Source organism: Magallana gigas, chromosome 8 (genome assembly GCF_963853765.1).
Source record: "Magallana gigas chromosome 8, xbMagGiga1.1, whole genome shotgun sequence".
NCBI classification, from domain to species: Eukaryota; Metazoa; Mollusca; class Bivalvia; order Ostreida; family Ostreidae; genus Magallana; species Magallana gigas.
Window position 1 is genome coordinate 45,544,335 of NC_088860.1, and position 21,903 is coordinate 45,566,237.

The 21,903-nt window shown below is 36.3% G+C and overlaps 1 protein-coding gene across 5 annotated transcripts; it reads left to right on the plus strand.

The window, feature by feature from the left end:
- Window positions 1-231: 231 nt before the first annotated feature.
- On the plus strand, window positions 232-17,224 carry LOC117680333 (protein FAM124A). Of its 5 annotated transcripts, none has more exons than XM_066068540.1 (3): window positions 232-752; window positions 13,447-13,496; window positions 15,296-17,224. In XM_066068540.1, the coding sequence occupies exons 1-3, from the start codon at window positions 670-672 to the stop codon at window positions 16,294-16,296; spliced, it is 1,134 nt and encodes a 377-aa protein (XP_065924612.1). In that variant the 5' UTR covers window positions 232-669; the 3' UTR covers window positions 16,297-17,224. The 5 variants fall into 5 exon arrangements, with proteins under 5 accessions (XP_065924612.1, XP_034318260.2, XP_065924614.1 ...); XM_034462369.2 differs by lacking the exon at window positions 232-752 and adding an exon at window positions 7,878-8,012; XM_066068542.1 differs by lacking the exon at window positions 232-752 and adding an exon at window positions 10,691-10,813.
- Window positions 17,225-21,903: the final 4,679 nt, after the last annotated feature.

The window sequence follows — 21,903 nt, forward strand, 5'->3', positions numbered from 1 at the left end:
TCGCAGACTTTACATGAGAAGGGTGTATTATATCTTGGTTTTGCACAAAAGCGCCGTTAAAAGACCATTTAAAGTCTTTTCATTCATAGTTTCAATTTTTTAGCAAGTTTTAAAAAAGTTCACTTTAATTTTTTTTAGATGTGGCTCATTTCCAGCACGCACCCATGACGTCATCAATCAATGAAAAAAGAGCGAAACAGACGAGGACTTACTAGCGCTATTTAATCGTAAATATACACGGGCGATTTACTGTGTTTTAAACAGGTAGCAAGTCTCTCTCTCGTCGATATTTATATATATACAGCGCCGGTAAAAGCCGTGTCATTAGAGCGAGCTAGAGCGCCGGAGAACATCGATAATATTTACAAGTGTTGTATCGTGAAATTCGCCGGTGATAGTTTAATTACAGCTAATTGGACATAAATGGAAATTAATTAGGATTCGGAACGGAACTTGTTGAGATTATATAGCAACGAATTCACACTAATTTTTTACCTACTATTTGCTGTGACTTGAGTTACAGAGAAGGTACACAGGAAATCTGTGAAAATATATTCCGGATGATCTAGTCCTATTTGTGCTGGATTTTAATGAAGTTCTTCCCACTTGGATTCAGAGCCTGACGTGATTGTATTCCTGAATTTAACGATGGGTTAAATTTGAGCGAGAATGGAGGCCTATGTCAAGAGAACGTACGCCCAGAAGAACCGTCCCGGTGGGGCCACCAACAAGTACCCGTTCTGGGACTACAGGTAAGGGAGGGACCAAAAACCCACCCCACCCCACCCTCCTCTCTCTCTCTCTCTCTCTCTCTCTCTCTCTCTCTCTCTCTCTCTCTCTGGCAGATATCATCTTTCTGTTTACGTGCATATTACAATCATTCTCGATATGAGGTGATATTTTTGCATGCAATCAAATACAAATTATAACAATGGAAAGAGAAAATCTATCTGTCAAGTAATTTTTTACTTGTTGTCTGGATCTGTAAGTTGTTATGACTGTCAATTTCTCCGAGTCTGTTTTCCTTCATATTTACCCAGGTAAAATACAAATGTGTACACTTCTTGTTCAAACTTCTTTAGGAGAGAAAGATAGAGAGAGAGGGAAAAATCGAAGTCTTTATACTACAAAATACATTTTATATTATGGCCTACTTTGGGCCAAGAGGGAATATTGACATAATTTATTAAAGCCCTGGTGTCTGGGATAAGCACTGCCCAGCGTATCAATATGTTTATTTTCTGCTCAATAAATACGTATATGTACACCTATAGAACTCAATTTCTATCCAATTCAAAGTCATTTATAAAATAAATATACAGAGTTAAACGACAGTGGTCCATAAGTGAATATCGCAAGGTGTATGTATGTAGAGACATTTGTTTGTAAGATCGGTGCCATATCTAGGGAACCCCCGAATGAACAGCGAAATCCCAGTGGATTAAACATTAAATGCCCTTCTTACAACGTATTGGCATTCTATTTCCCATTGCTGTTTAGTGGGATTTTAATGCTAATGTAATTAGAAATTTATGCCGATTTTTTATTGCATGCTTGCACTATATATGTACACCTTACAATCCACTTTTCATAAGACCGTTTCGTATGACGCTTGTTCGCAAGATTAATGTCTTAATCGACAAAAATATATTGGCTTGAGGACTGAATTCTGTAAGATTATATAGCTGTTAGACAGATATATAAAAAGACCGACATTTTGATTTGTTGTGCACAAATTACTTTAATGTACGTATACATATACAAACCACTTCTTGGCTAAATATTGATTACTGATTAAAAAAAATCGCGAATTTCATCGATTTTTTGGTACATTTTATCAACAGGTTGCAGCAAAAATATAATTTCCCGTTTATTTACCCACGCTGGGTGGGATTTTTGTTTCTTTTTCTCTCTCCCCTTGGAGCTATTAATCTAATAAGTTTACAATTGCAAGTTTATCTAACGCTTCAAATCAGATATGGGAGGAGAGAGAGAGAAAAACAAAAGAAATATTATTCTTTCATGTAAGGGAAAACATGACAGGTCTCTAAATAAATCCTCTTGAGGGCGAAAAGAAGCAACAAAGCAATTTCCCGATCGAAACAGATTTCCTTAGAGGCGAGAAATATCAAATCTGTTGAGCGCCACAATTGACTTTCCCTTCCTTCACTCTGCAGTCACTGTGTTTAATTGCACCTTTCCCCGCCCACCCGGCAAAACACTGTCGCCAGCTCGGTCCAGGCCCAGATTTTACTATCCATTGACCTCGTTTTACCCGACCCTCCCTCGCCATTGGGGGGTTTTATGCTCTGTAATATTATTATCGATAGCAAGTGGTCTGGAAAAACCGGAAAGATGTACAAGAATCTATTCATGCGAAAAATAGACAATGTAATTACTTATGTAGGTTTATTTTACTAACTATTGGTGCACACAAATTACACAGGACAGGAGTCATACGTATGCCGCCGTGTAGAGTCACGAGTACACTAACTATATTGGGGCAGCATTGTGTAAATTTGGTATGCATGCTGAGCTTGTAATTCTACGAGCAAATCTTTGAAGTTGTCGACAATACATCAATAAACATGAAGACGCCTTTCTCTTCCCGTTTCCTTGTGTTATGCTTCGCCCATCGCGCGTGCTGGTCGGACAGGTAAACACCATTGCACGTGCATTGGAGCCGACAGGTAAATATGGCACATGTAATCGACCATCGGTTTTTATTCGAAAGCAGCACTTTGTGCCTAATTGCATTTGTGTTCCCGAAAATTGCTTTTCTCTGTATAATATGTATTCAGCTAACTATCTGCTCGTTCTATTGATAAGAAAATCGGACAGCGAGCAAATGCATAGAGACATCTGCAGAAATTGCTAATTAGTCATTAGTAAGGAGTTGTCATTAATAATTCATCTCCAACCCGTAAAAGGTCGGGACCTCCATATGTAACACCCGATAAGCCAATAACGATGCGCAAGAGAGACCTACAGAACTGAATTATGTATTTTCTATCAGAACTTCTATTAGTGGCCCACTGAAATTTGTTCCCATTGCACATTGCAATTTGAAGTTTTATTTATTTGCAATTTATTTTTAATGCGTTTAAGATTGATTGGAAAAACTATTTTGAGAGAGAGAGAGAGAGAGAGAGAGAGAGAAAATGAATATCCATCTCCACCTATATTTGTTCTTTTAAACGACGTATAAATTGAATTAGCTCGTCAGTCGAGTGTTTTTTGGAGATGCTATCAAAAGATAATTTAATCTGAAGGGCTCACTAGTCAAACAGAAACTTCCGTTGGCGCAGAGATTGTAGAAATAATAAGGTCATCCGATGCCAGGTACAAATTACCGTCAAGTGATCTTGAATTTTTCCTGGTCATGTAATCAAAGACTTGTATTTGCGGGTCCTCTTTCTTAGGTGACATGGGGGGTAGGGGTTGTTGTTTACTCGATATGGCGACTTTCCGTGGCCTGTTGTTACTTATAAATCACTGTATGAAAACGGTCAATATATTACAGCATTTGATGCGGTCTACTATTGACACTGCGGTGAAAAGATCTGTAAATTGTGTTATTCCTGGGCTGGGTATTGGCTATTGAGTGACACGGCACTTGGTTAATAAGTTACAAAAACAGGAAAAGAACAGATATAGAGCGGCCTTTTGAATGGTGACTTTATGTCAGAAAGACGCTAAATCAACAAAACACGAATAGTTTATTAATTACATCATATTTTGAAAGCCCCACTCTTTTTCCTGATTTTTTCCATTCCTTTTCACTAATACACCTTTATAATAAACTTTTCTCTACACGTATACCTGTCCTGCAGGTTTCGAAATAGACTGATATTGATTTATGGGGAATAGCTTTGTTTAATAAGAGAGAAAAAGAGTTAATGAATGTTGGTAATGAATTTATGAGGGACAGACCTGCATTAAACCCTGACATACAGGGACTTCTACCGGCGACTCTGTACCGCGTTACACCAATACCCACAAAAAGGCATTTCCTGATCACTGTCTGCACGTGTTGTCAACAAGGAATGTCGCTATTTTTTTTTTAAATACTATATACACCAAACACATTTAAGATAAGTCAATGCTAAGTTCTTCCACAATCTCAATCTCTCTCTCTCTCTCTCTCTCTCTCTCTCTCTCTCTCTCTCTCTCATTGTGATACAACGTATGATCTGATTAATTTTCTGGGACATCTTAAGCCCTGGCTCTTCCACATTAAATATTTAGGATTTTCTCTCTGAAATTCTCTTTCTCCCACGGACAGATTTCGGGAGGTACTGGTAGCTAACTCTGTCCATTCCCAAATCAAAATAGGAACACGTGATTTCATTGCAACATACCTGCCTTAATCCTCCCAAGAGAATACCTGGAGAGTGTATAACGTAACACAAACTTTCTTATCCACGAGTGCTATGTATTGGATACAAATGGAGCCTGGTCAAGTGTCACCTCACACTGACAGTGTACCTACCCCCGACACAACCAAGGATAAGTAAATACATCACAAACAGCAGGCATTTATAATTGAAATTAATTGAAAACCAATTGTCGCATCTTTGGCAGTTCACTCGATGAATTCCCCATTTCATATTGACAAACCACAGTTAGGGGAATTTTCATTAGGGAAGAGGGGTATTTGTCAAGGCAGGTATTTGCGGATATAGACAAGGTTTGTTACCTTTGTTACCGGTGGAATCGTTGATGGCATGCAGGTGTAAAACAAAATTATTGACCTTTAAATTAAATACATTTTTATCAGTGAGAAAGGACTTATTAATGAACTTTCCTATTCCTCCGCGGTATGTGGGTTTTAGAGAGAGAGAGAGAGAGAAATAGAGAGAGAGAGAGAGAGAGAATTTTTAATCTGTTTTTAATAAATACGCCGTGGGCTGCCTGTCATAACAAGCTGTTGTGTATCATATATCATTGTTGTTTGAAATAACAGGCTTTGTTATTGCCTTCATAACTAAAATTTTAATAACCTTGAAAAGTGTCTTTAATGAAAAAAAAAAACGAAATTAACTTTCAAACAGAATATTTCTTTATTTCATTATAACATAAATCACATCTTCTTTATGAAGGAGAGTTTCTGCTTTGTTCATCATGGTGTGCTTCCAAAAAAAAAAAAAAAATAAGCCCCATTTTCATAATGCACCTGAAGTGTTTCTTTATTACCTTGTATCGATGTTTTACAATTGCAAACTGATGTAGATTTCACCGAGGGCGTGGTTGACATGTTTAGGTAATTGGAACACCTTTTGTACAGGTGTCACACCGTAATTATACAACACCTTGCTCTCCCGTGTATATTCTTTTTCTGTTTTTGTTTCTCCTTTCATTTATTACGTTCTTCCATCAATACCTGATCATATTGACACCTCCAAGCATTAGCGATCGCTTTCTTATTACTGGTTACATTAAAATGTCTCCGATAACCGAACCTCACGCAAAGAGAGCGAGGAGATAGCTGTCATAAAGTGGTCGGGTATTGTTCTGTTGAGTACCCCCATCGTTCATTGTATTCTTTCAAAGAATCGCAGCAGGGTACATGGACCACATGAATTTTACATACAGTATACATACAATAGTTCTATGCGTAATTAATTTTTCAGGAGAAAAGATAAGATGCATTATAGAAACAAAGATATTTTAAAAACGTTTTCGTAAGTAGAAAATTATTTGACATCTGTGTTTGACAGCTCTGCAATACATGAACATCCATTGATAAAATAATGTAGCATCAACCTTGATCTTTATGAACACGTTAAAAATGTTTTATCAATATTTTCCTGTCTCTAAAGTTGTTTACCCATCCATACATACGTAAAATACATGCAGACATGCAGATTGAGAAAAAAAATCAAACCTCTCCAAGAAGAGGAAGAAACTAAGTTTACCAACCATTTAAGAAACCAAGCCTTTTGTTTTCGTAACTATTTTTCGTAGACGATCTAATCTTGGATAAGAAATGATCTGGTGAGAATCAAACCAAAGATCTCGTTACAAGGATTTCTTTGATTTACCTCGACCTTTCTCCAAGGTTTAATAGCAGCGATATGTAACATTTGGCATGCTCGATAAAATACCTTCTTAGTGTTTTTGATTTCTCTGATACTGAATGTAGACTACAGATTAGTTTAAACTTAATTAATGTGCACATTGTATGGAATATCTGTAAAGGGGGTGGGGGGTGTCGAGGGGAGGGGAGCGAGATAGGAGGGGACAGGGGTTGCATGTACTGAAACATTATAAATCGATTATAGACCGTTTAGCAGACTTGATTGTATCTTTAAAGGTGAGATCTTAATAAGATATTTTAAAGATTTCCGGATATACAGAAATTGCGTTTATTCCATTTATACAAACATACAATGGTCCTTTAACATTTAAAATTCACTTCAAGTATAAAGAGTAAAATATTTACAAGTTTCGCCAATTATAGGTAATGATTATACGGTGGATGAAAACCGCTGCTGAGAAGGATATAAAATAATTATATGCTTCTGCATATTCAAAAGAAAGGCCAAAAATAAAATTTTTAAATGACGAGCGATTAAACCGCAAAACCCTTCTCTCAATATCCGAGGAGGAATTCGAGAAATTCACTTGAAGTGATAAAAAGTAGTTTTTGGTACGCTTTGAGGAAGTGGACCAGGAACGATTAGAGGTCTGGTCAATGTTTGTACATACGTCATTATCTCATCAAATAAACAAGCGCCGTAACAACGTCGATTTTATCTCATAAAATTCCAAATAAATTTGAAATTAATACGACTTCATCGTAACCGGATCACAAAATTACTATCATTGTCAAAGATTTAAGAAAAATTGTGATTTGGAATTTAAATCTTTAAAGATTCAAATTGGGATCTGTTTACATAATTTTTCGTGTTTTATTTTTATTTTTGGTTGGGTTGGGGTATACACAGACCTCAAACTGGGACCCCTTTGTCTCGATCTTTCGCTAAGCTACGGGCACCTGGTGAGGCCCCTAATTACACGGTGTCGGAGTGGACAGAGCAATCTCATTAGACATACTTATGTAGTGTAGGTTCTGCTTAGCGATAGATTTTCACGGCGGGAAGCAAGACCGATCTGCCGGGGTGATCCGCCATCAAGAGACTTCAGGAAATCGGATTGTGAACGAGGAGTGTAATACCCATTGTCAGAGATATTAATTATCAAAACACAAGTACAAACACGTACACCTTGTTTACAACACGAAATTAACAAGCACGATACGACTAGCTAGCTCCAAAACTGCGCGAGTCTACGGAAAGTTGTTAGACTAAGTTTTCAATTGGTATGAACGATATGCTGTTCAAATTCTTATACCATGTTAATTGATTTTAAGACAGATAGTATATATATACAGAGTTCAATTACCGAACAAAACAGTTTTCACTTGTTTGAAATATAAAATGATTAGTTAGTAGGATGTTATTTCCGTTCCACTCGAGCACGTTTATTTACGAACGATAACTCCGCATTCAGTAAATCAACTATCAAATTACTTGAATAATGGAAAATCAAAATGAATCTCGTGTTTCAGTCAGTTAAAGAGAAATAAATGAACAACAAACTTAAGAACGTTTCCATGTTGGACAGTTTTATTTCCGTAGTCGTAGCTTTCCAAAGTAAATGTATCTGTTGGCTGTAATTTGATTCAGTGAATGTGAAGACCCGCGGTCCTCTGCGCAGCGTGGAAGGGTGACACATGGCTGACAAGAAAACTGTATTTATAGCCGCAATGTCCGGTGTTACAGATTCACCTAGTATATAAAGAGAATGCATTGGTTGGCCACATTGATAATAAATCTCGAAGTGCCGACTGTGATTCAAGTATGGTTGACATAGACTTTGTACAGATAAATTAAAGAACAGATAAATGAAAGAAAGTGTTAATTCGGATGAAATAGATTCAGCTTCGAGACGACAATCTGTTCCCCTTTGATGATTAGATTTGCCGATGGAGACCTCTCATTATACAGGTATGGTCAGTGTCGGTAATTTATGGCATAGGGAATTAGCTGACGCTACTCCATCCCTTACATGTTAATGAAATATTAATTGATATTTCGTTTTCGATGAAGCGATACGGCGATCCATTCTTTCGGCAAGGGAGATAATAGCGTCAGATGGTATTGACAAGGACGTTTCTCATGCGCTGATCCATACTGGATGAGCTTCCTACGTAGAACATTAATCCTACCGTTGGTAAACGATTCATTTCCTCTCAGAGACCTGATGAATTGTGTTTGCCAATTTATTAGAGATCAGATACAAATGTATGGATTTATGGAACAATTCTTTGAAGGGGATTATTGCACCTGCCGCGGCCATTGAAAAGAAAAACAAAAAGATTCAATAGGGCACCTTACGGTCGCGCGCGCGGTCTGTTGTCACGCGAGTTGCCGCGAGGAAACAGACCGGCTTTTTGCGGGAAACTGACCACAACAGTGGTCAATATGCAGTATTCAGTTCTCATGTCGCTTCTTACTTTAAACTAAAGACGTTACAAATTAATGTCTTAGAAATTATCCAAGGGAAAAAAGACGGAATGGGGGGAGGGGGCTGTTACGCTAAAGCTATTTTAAAAATTCCAGTGTAATATAATTTGGTGTCCCTTTGATAATATGCAATATAAGGACACTATATTATACACTAATATACTGACTGAATTAAAATACTTTGAAGCGGATGGTTGTTGCAAGACTTGCCATTTTTAACCCTCTTTGCAATTTCTAGTAGACGACAAGATCCTTTGTTTTTACCCAGCATGCTCTTTGGATCTTCTGGTAACAATGCTAGTTCGATCTCACACGAGTCGTTATTAAAGAATAACGATTCTCGTGTAGAAACTAGTATTTCCTAATAGAAAAAACAATGTATTCATAAAAAAAGCTTAAATCTATTTTGTTTGTTGAAGGCGTACATCGACACTTTTCTCTAGAATGGTGTTTTCCTTTGTTGTTTATTCCTAATACAATTAAACTTTGTGCAATTCAGATTTTAGTGAAACTGAATGCCCCAAAGTGGGCTTATTGGAAGACACCATTGAAAACTCGTTCGTGATGATTTAAAAAAATCTTTAAAAGAAATAGATCCCCATGCTACGAGAGTACTTCAGATTTTTTCATTAAAAAAATATACCATGACACAAATCGGGAGAGCCTCTCGACTTTTCCTTTTTTCTTGTGATTGTTTTCCGAAGGATGCGTGAAAACCCCAATAATGGGTCTCTGAAGAACCCTCCAAGTCTCACAACTTGTCGGCGTGTTCATACACCCTCTATGACGATTTACCCAGGCATTACTCTATATCAATGAAGTGCTTATATATTTGCCGATCTTTATACATATGCTTGAAAACTTTTATTTTCGTTCAACAACACCTCATACTTATTTCATCTGAAGATCTTAACGCCGAACTTTCTCCTATATTAGAATCCACCTTCTGTTGGGAACTTTCAGTTTTTTAAGATTTGCTTTCAAGTTGTATGTAAAGAAAAGGGGAAAAATAATTATCAACCAACTTTTAAATTTGAGTGGCGTGTTAAATGGTTGTTGGAGTCTGTTTTTGATGTTTTAACACGTTCTGGTGTACACTGTACACAATCCCAGTCCCCCCTCAAGCAGTTCCCAATCGCTTGGGATTGCACCCAGTCCCCTTAAAATCTTCACCGTGGAGGAGTTTTAAAGTATCGAATTTTGAATTCAAATTTGAATCAAGTTTAAATAGTAACCCTTTTATTACTGATAGCATCCTCACAAATAAACACATAATTTCCTCGTAAAAATAATATTTTCTTTTGGATCGTACGGGTGTTCAAATACAGGTGGTCGCTTTTCTTCAAGAAGACTTTGAAAAACACAAAATTGAAGTCTTGACTTTATTTTCTAGTTCTGTACAAAGATTCGACGCAGGTGGCTTAAACTGAACAGTATTGACCAATTCCTTAGAAGTTGCTCTGTCCCATTGTCAGCCGACTTGCGGGGTTGTGGCTAACGTTGTCTTCATTTATCGAATTACACAGGACTATGAGAAAAACAAACAGTGTATAGGCGAGGTTTTCTGTGAGAGAACGTTATGTTAAAAAAAGACGCAAAATATCAGAACAACCACAAAATCTCTCTCTCTCTCTCTCTCTCTCTCTCTCTCTCTCTCTCTCTCTCTCAATAAATAAATAAGAATTCATCAAAACTTACACGTGAAAAATTTCATCTGATGAATTAATTTTATACAGATAACGCGAATAACACCTTTTGAGTGAATTAACATTTGAAGTTAAATATTGTAAGTGTGTGTGACCCGTGACTGTTTTTATTGCTCTAACCGGTCCGATTGTTTCCTCGTCCATGATTTACAACTTCACTGTCGTCAAATCATTATATATAGCCATGAAGTACTACGTCTAGACCGAGAGAGAGAGAGAGAAAGAGAGAGAGAGAGAGAGTTAATGACCTTAGCTGGTGTTGTTAACAAGTTTGAGCTCTGGACTGGTCAGCTAAACAGTTTAATCCAAAGAGAAAACACTTGGTCGTAAATAGGCTAGATTTAACGAATTTCAAACATTGCTTCATGTTTAATCTTAGAGTAGGGCAAAGTCGCAGTCACAATGGACTAGCGCTAACAGTAAGTCAACTTTCGGGGAATGGAATTTTAAGACAGTTTTTCTAAACATTTTCTATTAAGAAGAACACCCAAAAATCACTAGAGTTTCTTTAGAATGCAAGTGTTGACTCGTTGATGGAAGCTTGTTGTCTGCAACATTCTTGATATCATGTTTACGGTAAGATAGAGTTGTTGAGTTTATATTTTTACAACTTTTTGTGCCCAAGAATAATGACTTTCATTGTCCGATTTTTCTAACCAATATAAAATCCTTACGTAATCTTGTCATAATTTATTCACTTCGAGGGACTTTTAATTTTATTCCAGAATTTGTCAAAAAAAAAATGTGAATATCCTTTTGTTTGAAGCAGGTAATTTGGCGAGGAAATGTCGGTACATTAAGTGCAGGTCGGTTCTCAAAGTCCGAGATCTACAAAGTCTGACAATAAGGCATTATCATGTCTCTGAGTTATTAATGCGTCGCTGTTAATTCATCTTTTGTCCTTGCATTACCATCTGCGTTTCCGTTTTAATCCGAACGGCATCATTCGGATATTATAGAAAAGCTGTTCTGGCCATTAAGAATTATCATATGGATCACGGAAACTCTTTTTTGTAGGATCTTTATGTTAACATCTTGATTGAATAAATTACAGTCCTCCTGATGCCGCAGTGATAATCATTATTACTTATCCCTCGTTGTAATCGAACTGTGTCTGCAATATAGGCAAAGTCTACACGACAGACACAGGGATACCATTGTTTGTGAAAAACGATACCTGTAAAACACAAGACTCAAATCTCGATATCCATGTAAAGAATAATGAATTATAAACGAAACATTGCATGCATTGTGGATTCTGATTTGCGACTGCCTTTTTTTTTTAACTGATAAGGCTTCAATCATGGAGGGCATTTCAATACTAGCAGCAGTGTTTTAATTGATAAACGTTCAATGATTGTGATATTATACATGCACCCTGTGTGGTGGTATGATAAGATTATATAGAACACAACTCGCCATTGTCTGCCCTCTCAGAGCACGTCTGTTTATTCCATGCGGCAATCATCGGCAGATTTTGGTGTCATGTTGGGTAACCGCCCGAGGCTTGCCGAATACTGTTTACCCTTATTGTTTTTCCACAAGGAGTCTTGCTCTAGTCTGTTTAGATCTTAAGCGACTTCGTTGTGTCCTATCTTTGCAACTGGCGACTTCATGCTGTATTTCCCCGACAAAAGAAATTGGCACCGTATATTTACATTCTTCATTTAAATGGAAATGATATACACAGTAAATTGTTATTGATTAGTTTATTCGATCTAAAACGGGGGATTTTTGTAACATAAAAAACTAGTCGTTTTAGAATTGAACAACTGCAATAAACCTAGTTTTTAAAACTGATTGCATGATATTGCACGATATTTTATATATGTCTAACCGAAGGGTTGAATATAACCACAACTGCATGTATTGAATCCTCTCTGAACGATTAATCTCTCAGAAGAAAAGTGCATACAGGATTAAGCTGAGAGGAGTGAAAACTACAAAACAAGCAGTGATCTGAAACTAAATATCGTTTAATTATAATAGAGTTATTATATTAATCCGAGTAATGCGGGCCCTTCCTAATGCCGTGGAATCACCCCTTAATCCATGTTCTTGGCAGGAGGTCGCAATATGGCAAAACTTGCACTGAGAAAGGACAACACTTTTTGATTGTCGACCAAGGGAGACTACTCACTCGGTTAAGCCCCCTTTTGTCGTGTACATGCATTGGATACTCCCAACTCCTTTGAAACCAATATTTTTAGAAGAATGGTTTGAAAAATTAAACTGGGTGGTACAAATGATATTTTTGTATCTATCTTTGACGCTCTTGTTAGACAAGTTTCTAAAGACAGATTGGCGTAAAAAAATGCTACATCATTCGTCCAAATTTATATATGTATTCTTAATTTGTTTATTGTGGGAATAGACAATCTAAAGGGAAAATGGTCTGAAGTTGATAACAATGGGATATGATCCGTTCTTTATCGGATTATAAACTGAGATTTTTATAATCGCCTTTCCCTCTTGTGTTAAGGAGTTTTTCATTTATAACTCTCAATATATAAATTATGGACACCTCGCTCTTGAAAAACAAATTAATACCTCTTGACAATTTTTCATTTCATTTTCATTCTCTTTTATTACCTACTCGAAGTTTCTGAGTTCAAAATCATTTGTGTTTCATTTACGACCAGCGCGCGTGACCAGTTTACAGGGCTTTCTCCCCCCCGAACAATAAGATGCTTCTAAGATATCGTCTGCTTCGATCCTACTAAAGGAAGCGCCTAGTTAAAGAAAAAAAAAATCTAAAAAACACCATCGAAGCAAAACCGCTATTTTTATGACTTTAATAGCCCTCCTGCATGACTCTCGCATTTTTTCAGTGATAGATTAACTATTGAACCACTTTTTGACAGAAATGTCATTGAGAAGATCGCAAACTATTGGACATTAACACAGTTACAGCTCTTAAATTGATTTGCACAGATCCATTGTCTCTTTTATCATGAAAGATATGGTGGATGAAAGATAAATAAAATGTTTTGTCGTCCAATAAGTTTTTTTTTTATATCGGAGACTCTCTCTCTCTCTCTCTCTCTCTCTCTCTCTCTCTCTCTCTCTCTCTCTCTCTCTCTCTCTCTCTCTCAGAGCAATACGCACATAGATGATCATGTTTAAATACTTGAAAGTAGTATGTACTGTATGATTACACTATCATTTTGATTTTAAAAAAAATCTAAATTCTTTATTTTCCATTGCAGATCTCGAAGAGGAAGCCTCTCAACATCCGCTTCTAACTCTTCCAACGATGGTAAGTGTGACGTCATCTCCTTCATTGATATAATAAATCGTCTGCAGATTTTTTTTTTTTAGGCGAATTAATGTAAACGATAGCCGTTTTTCTGCATCTGTTAACCCATAAAACATTTTATGAATTTTTAACAAGCAGGAAAACTATTCTGTCATAAAGTACAATGCATAAATCTTGACGTGTACCTCAGATTATCTAGCTTGATTAAACGTGTAATGATTATAAAAATTGTTTTATCATATTTTGTGAAATGAAAAATATTTCAAGCTGAAGAATCAGTTTGGATTGATTGGAATCCCAACAATTTCTGTGCATGGTGGTTGTTAGTTCCCGCGGGCCTCTAGCAATGCCTATAGCCATACCTGTTGTTCAGAACACGAATTCATTCATTTCGTAATTTTTTTTCCATTCTTTAGAAAATCAAAATTCACCAGTTAGTCGTAGACAATTAAGCATTTTTTGCATCTTTGTTAGGCAAGATAATGAGGGCTCTTTTTTCATGATAGAGTTCGTCAAACAAAGATAATACCGGTGTGCAAAATGCCCGCGATGTACTTTTTGATGACTCATCATATGATATGAGTTGCCAATTATTCATACTCGTTATGATTTCAATATAATACTACGAGGCAGCTAAAACAGCAATAAACGTTATGTTGTATGGTAAAACATTGTAATAACCATTACTATGTGATAAATTCGACCACACAGTCAAAAAGTATTGTACATGATGCATTTTCGATCGGAAAGGTACTTAAAGAATCATTCCTATCTAATGGCTAAGCATGAAGGAAAATTGCTTCATAAATATTAAAACTAGCAGTAAAAACTCCAAACATTGAGTATTGCCACAATGTCTATTCAAATTTAATATCAATTATCTTTTTCTTCGTCTTTTGTGATGGGGCCCAGTGTGATCTCTTTATTGCTAGGATCCACGCCATTGAACTTCAATAAAACAGGGGGGTTGAATGCACAGGCCTGAAAACTCGATACATTGAATTGCAGTCAAAAGAGAAGAATTGAACAAGGACTCTTTTTCTGTTGTGTTTCCATTTCTTAAACTTAAACAGAGCCCCTTCAAGAAAAATCTACAAATCAGTGAACCGCATAGTTAAAATCCCAAATGTGAAAGAAAAAGATAATTTGCTTTGCAATGTCTAATTGTATTGAAAATTGTTCTTTTTTGTATCGGCTTTGTAAGCTAGCTTAAAGAACAAAAAACAATTTCTTGAAAGATATAAAAAAAGATCTCCGGTGCTCAAGGTCGACCCGTGTGAAATTGCCGGCGTGCCTCTTATAGTAACACCCAGCTGTGATTCCGATTCTACAAGTGCCCTCAATGCTTGGAATTTAAAAAAAGAGAGTAATTTCCTCCTAACGTTTTGGTGCATGTCAGTAGCTAACTTCTTTTAAAAAGAGTGCATGTAGAAGTCTCGACAGAGCGCTGTATAGACAGGTGATTTGTTGATTCGTCCCTCTCACTGCAGACACAAGTCAAATAGATCCCACTGGAGAGCAACGCGGGCTTACTGTGGAATTACAGGGCTACCGGAACATGTGGTTTTTTGGGAATTTTGTTTATCTTTGGCTAGCGTCTAATTTGTTGAACTTGTGGATTGATATGTGTAAGCGCTTTTTTGGGGGGTGAACACCAGTCGTGTGTTTGTGAATAACGAGAGATCCATGTGCAGGATCTGGGTACAATAGTATTTATTGTGTTTGGACGTGCATGGATTCTAATTAACGTAAAATGTACAGTCTTTATATACACTAATGTATTTATAATACTTTTACAGGAAGTAGCATATCCTCCATTGGATCTTTGAGATCGGAAGCTGAAGGGGAAAACATCAGTTTGTCCGGAAATTCCGACATTGATTCTATCATGCTCAGCGACCCCTACCGGCTAACGGTGCACTTCCTGGCGGACTCTCACGAGGTGTACCCGATGATGGACATGTATCAGCCAGTCATTGACTGGGTCGACCCCGATCTCCATATTTTCAAAGTCTCGGAGAGGATAAATATTTCCGAACAACGAGCAGACGACTTTACTTACTCAGAATCCAGCATTCCTAGTACCGCCGTCATGATATTCCTACATGAGGAGGGAATGCTGGGATGTGAGAGAATTCAAACGGCAAAGATCCATTTCGAGAAGTCGCCTTGGAAATTCCACCATTCTGAACAAGTTTCTCGGGGACGGGTCAATCCGTACCCATATAACAGCCAGGACTTCTTTTACACGTCGGAAGATCTTCCACTGTGGGCTGTTCGACAGGTGCATTATGGAAAAGAGCATATTCGGTTAGTGATATTTGCTGGTGAAGAGAACTGGGATGACATGGTACATTTCTATAAACTTATTATTGGCACAGATCCAGAACTTTTACGAGAGGATTTTTGTTTATTTACGGTGCATACTCATACACACTATGATATCCAGTTTGCTTTGAAGAGACTACAAAGAGGAATCAAACCGAGGCCTCTCGAATGTGTAAAATTGCAATTCCGAGTGACGGACGTTGGACACATCGTGCCCCTATTCCCCAACGTGTGTAAGCCGCTATCGGACACGCGCTGGGAGACGAAGGACCACGACGGGAACACGATAGTTCTGGAAGTCACGGGCTGCCTCTTGCCATCAGCCAACAAGTCCCTGGAAAATAGCGTCACTCGAAAAAGATCGGACCGTTCCGATGCCTCCGACAGGTCACGTGGTTCCAGTCGGGCGTCGTCGGAAACGACATCAAGTCACTCGGGGAAAACGATAGAAATGTCCGGATTTTACGTGTGAGAGTGTTTACCTCATGATGCCTGTGATAGTGTGTGAATGCTACATCCGGTCACGTGACTTATGGTGTTCGTGTGCGTGACTGTGTAAATCTGTGTTGTTTTAAAAAGGAGGACACATACATTTGAAGTGCAATACTTTCAATAGCTGCCTACTAGATGGATTCATTAACATAGAAAGGACCAATAACTCTTCTTGTACCAATGTTCAGAGTATCAATACTACATTGTATTCAAGTACATGTATGCTTAAATTGTGGCAACGAGATCTTCATTTAACTTTTGATAATTCTTTCCTGAACAAATGAATTGCCTGCTAAAGATTTTGAAAGTCATCAACGTGTCATTCTCAATGTATTCAACTGTCAGATTTAAATGTACCTCGCCGTACCTTTGTTATGATCAGTCCTCTGTATGATATTGTTTGATTGGTTGTTTTTGTATGTTGTGTGTCCGAATTTCCTCGATTAAGAATGGATTTGTATTATTCATAATTACATTCGTGATTTTAAACGATCTTCAACAATGTTCAGTATATATTTGTCGTGGAGAAATACCTTTTTATAATGCATTTCTGCTATATCAATTCACGTAAAGACGTAATTATTATCTATATCAATTCACAGTCAATAATGCTTTAATTACAAAAGTCACGATACTATGATTATATTCCCAGACACAATTACACAAAAATGCTTCCAAGAGCGATTTAATAAGTTGATATTGTAATTGACTTCATTTTCACAAATGAAAAAAAATATAATTAGGCTACTTTAATACTTTTAATATATTTCAAATAATTATACAAAAACTCAAGAAAATGAAATATTCTTGTTGATGTATACTGTATGGCGCCATCATTGTGATGTGATCGACCAAAAGTCAGATATTGTGTATTGCTATGTTTACCATTAAATTAATTTCAAATATAATCCGTGTTACGTTGTTGTGCATTTGTCATCAATATACGTGTAAAATGTCAGTTACAATCTATCATTAGATGGTGTAATTACGGGGCAAAGTTGCAACGTGTAAAAATATGATTTTGAAATAGCACGACAAAAAAACAAGAACAACGTTTATGATGCTCCGCCTGTCAGTCACATTATTGTAGTATAGTCCCTTGCCAATGCCTAGCCCTTGCATGTATTTGAGCCGTGGCGGTTGTGCTTTCCTATCACTTTTAAATAAAGAACACCAGAACCCGCACAATTTCCTGTTCGATTTTATCTCAAACATCAAAGTGAACCTGATTACATATCACTTAACACATTCTGATTCAGTCTGGTGCTTTAATTTATTTCAAAGAAAGTTCTTTTATCACTCTTCTGCATCAAACAACGTTTTTTAAACTGTTTATATCTTTCTCAAAATTAGTGATTTGTGCAATTTTTATTTAACTCATGACGGTATTCTTACAAGCCCCAGAAGTAGGACACTGACCAAAATAAAGGGCTGCGTGCATGTGTATGTATACACCAAATAGGTCCAACGTGCAAATTCCAATAAATTAAAATCTAAAAGATATTCGATTTTTTCCCTGTCCGGGGAGCTCCATTTCTGCAACAACCTGTTACTGTGGAATTGTTTCATTTCATGGGGGCCAAATTTCGTGGACTATGGGTTTTTTGCTCCTACGTGGGGATGTAATTTTGTGGATGCGTCGGTTTTCAGTTTCAGTAGGAATACTTAATCTTTTAAAATATCGAGGATGTAAATTCGTTGGTGAGAACTATCCCCGAATACCAGGAAATTGAGCCACCACAAATGTACACTTTGTATTTTTTCCTGCAATAATCCCAACCGTTATTCCCTGATAAAACACATTTAACATCATTTTGTTTTTCAAATGCAATTAAGTGTTAATGCTTTAAGTTATGTACATGTAGATGTAGAAACAACAGGACACCTTCATCGATGCATGCATTTGCAACTAGTCAACAGAGTCAAAGGACAACGGTATGTATAAAAATGTTTGTCTGCCCTCTCATGACTCATTGTTAATAAGCTGTACTTCGTAAAATAAATTATGCTCAGATTACTAATAATATGTCATTAGCGGTGTAAGTAAGTCGGTCGGGAGAGGGTAAAAAAAAATCTTAAAGGTGGCCTAATTGACCATTACACATTTGGTAATTACTTATTAACGCATTTTTAAATAAGAGAACTGTTCGCTCAAATCTAAAATTGTTTTTTTATAAATCGTTATGTTGTTCGCTTTATTTCAAAATCAAATTATTGTTTATAAAACAAAGTTAATAGAAATAAATGAGTTGAACGATGTATTTTCCACAATAAAATAAACATAATCGATTTAGATATACATATATATATACGTGTAGTTTGTTGGTAGGTTTTTCTTCTTATATAATCATATAGCTTTCTTGATTCCTGATCGCGATGCAGGTATTTTTTTGCAACTGGCTGACTCATATATATTTTTTTTACCTGGCTTATTACAAGGCTAAGCCAGGTCAACTATTCACTATAAATTATCATCAGAATTTAAAAGGAACAAAAATATCATAAAGCGTTAGTGACAGTGAATCATAAAGCCTTTGTCACTCTCAACATTTCCGTCAACCATTCTTGCCCTGCTTCTTTTCTTTCATACCGCCAACGCTGAAAGAACATCCAAGATTCAAACGCGATAACACTTTCCTCTTCTTGTTCAATTTGAATGAGGTCGTTAAGGTATGTTATCCTTTGATGAGAGGAGATAAAGTGACGAGTTTTTAAAGTTTATCTCCAAATTGGTGTCGTCTGCGACAGCTGTCGTCAGCGCGCGCGTGTCACTCGAAAGATGAAAAGCGTTCCTTTCAAACATTTATTACCCGGTGTCAAATAAAATGCATGACAAATATTTGCTCCTTATAATTTTTGAATTTAATTTTTTCACAACACATGCCCCCCTTTGGTTGTTCATGCAGTTATCAAAGTTACTAATGCAAAACAAGCCTGATTTTTTGCTACAATGATCGCTTCCTAGGTCTATCCTTCTAAAACAGATTTCGATTATTATCTTTTTCTCTTTTGAGAAGTGGACAGGCATAGCCTGCATCCATGTAGATAGGCTGTGCCGGTCCACTTCTCAAAAGAGGATAAACTAGAATGAATCACCAAAGAGAGCACCCCTAGCCCTCTCTCTCTCTCTCTCTCTCTCTCTCTCTCTCTCTCTCTCTCTCTCTCTCTCTCTCTCTCTCTCTCTCTCTCTCTCTCTCTCTTTCGTTGATAACTCCATTATCATCATTATCACCATGCATCATCATCACAAAAAAGGAAAAACTTTCTTCCCATCACAAAAATAAGGAAAAGTTCTTTGCATTTTTTTAAAATATGAACTTCTTTTAAACAAAATCTTAACATGACAGTCTTTTTAGGAGTTGATTTTAATCATAATGACATAGAGACTGCAAAACGTATTGCTATTTAGCCACTTTATGTACACTATGTACAGTATACCAAGCTCTTCTGGGGATGCAGCAAGAGGAACAACTTCTTTGCTTTCATTATAAGCAAAGAAAACCCAACTGCGTCTGTGCGTAAAACATCAGACAATGTGTCATGTAACATTGATATTTCTGAATAACACTATGTAATATGTTAGATTGAAATCTCTGAATAACACCAGAAAAATGTGTAATATTGTAGTTTCTATATAACACCAGACAATTTGTTAATATTGTAATCTCTATATGACACCAGACAACACGTGACATTGTAATACGCATCTTTGCTAGCAAAGGGTTTAATAAGGATGAGTGATACCAGTCAAATTTTTATTTAAACATTGTAATATCCCAATTATCTAAATGATAGCACACATTGTGAAATATTGAAAACTAATGACATCAGGCAATGTATTCTACTGTTATCTTAAATGGACACCAGACAATGTGTTACATTGTAATCTCTATATCACACCAGACAATGTGTTTTATTATACTCTCTATATGACACGAGCCAATGTGTTATATTGTAATCTCTATATGACACCAGACAATGTGTTACATTGAGATCTTTATATGACACCCGACAATGTGTTACATTGTATTCTCTATATGAAACCAGACAAAGTGTTACATTGTAATTTCTATATGACACCAGCCAATGTGTTACATTGAGATCTTTATAACACACCCGACAATGTGTTACATTGTAATCTCTATATGACACAAGACAACGTGTTCATTGTATTCTCTATATTACACAAGACAATGTGTTATATTGTATTCTCTATATGACACCAGACAATGTGTTTTATTGTAATCTCTATATGACACCAGCCAATGTGTTATATTGTATTCTCTATATGACACCAGACAATGTGTTTAATTGTAATCTCTATATGACACCAGCCAATGTGTTACATTCTAATCTTATATGACACTAGACAATATGTTATATTGTTATCTCTACCTGACACCAGACAATGTGTTCTATTGTTATCTCTATCTGACACTAGACAATGTGTTACATTGTAATATCTTTATGACACCAGACAATGTGTTTTATTGTAATCTCTATATAACACCAGCCAATGTGTTACATTCTAATCTCTATATGACACCAGACAATGTGTTATATTGTTATCTCTATCTGACACTAGACAATGTGTTACATTGTAATATCTTTATGACACCAGACAATGTGTTATATTGAAATCTCTATATGTCACCAGACAATGTGTTACATTGTTATCTCTATATGTCACCAGACAATGTGTTATATTGTAATCTCATTATGGCACCAGACAGTGTATTATATTGTAATCTCTATATGACACCAGACAATGTGTTATATTATTATCTCTATATGGCACCAGACAATGTGTTATATTGTTATCTCTATATTACACAAGACAATGTGTTATATTGTTATCTCTATATAACACCAGACAATGTGTTATATTGTTATCTCTATCTGACACTAGACAATGTGTTACATTGTAATATCTTTATGACACCAGACAATGTGTTTTATTGTAATCTCTATATCACACCAGCCAATGTGTTACATTCTAATCTCTATCTGACACCAGACAATGTGTTATATTGTTATCTCTATCTGACACAAGACAATGTGTTACATTGTAATATCTTTATGACACCAGACAATGTGTTATATTGAAATCTCTATATGTCACCAGACAATGTGTTACATTGTAATCTCTATATGTCACCAGACAATGTGTTATATTGTAATCTCATTATGGCACCAGACAGTGTATTATATTGTAATCTCTATATGACACCAGCCAACGTGTTATATTATTATCTCTATATGGCACCAGACAATGTGTTATATTGTTATCTCTATATTACACAAGACAATGTGTTATATTGTTATCTCTATATTACACCAGACAATGTGTTAAATTGTTATCTCTATATGACACCAGACAATGTGTTATACTGCAGTCTCTATATTACACCAGCCCATGTGTTACATTCTAATCTCTATATGACACCAGACAATATGTTATACTGCAGTCTCTATATGACACCAGACAATGTGTTATATTTCAATCTCTATATGTCACCAGACAATGTGCTACATTGTAATCTCAATATAACACCAGACAATGTGTTATATTGTTATTTCTATATGA

Bases quoted from the DNA above. Each gene is read 5' to 3' on its own strand.
- LOC117680333 (XM_066068540.1), top strand. From the start codon at position 670: ATGGAGGCCTATGTCAAGAGAACGTACGCCCAGAAGAACCGTCCCGGT. The intron at 753-13,446 runs GTAAGGGAGGGA...TTTCCATTGCAG, and splicing joins TACCCGTTCTGGGACTACAG to ATCTCGAAGAGGAAGCCTCT. The intron at 13,497-15,295 runs GTAAGTGTGACG...ATACTTTTACAG, and splicing joins TTCTAACTCTTCCAACGATG to GAAGTAGCATATCCTCCATT.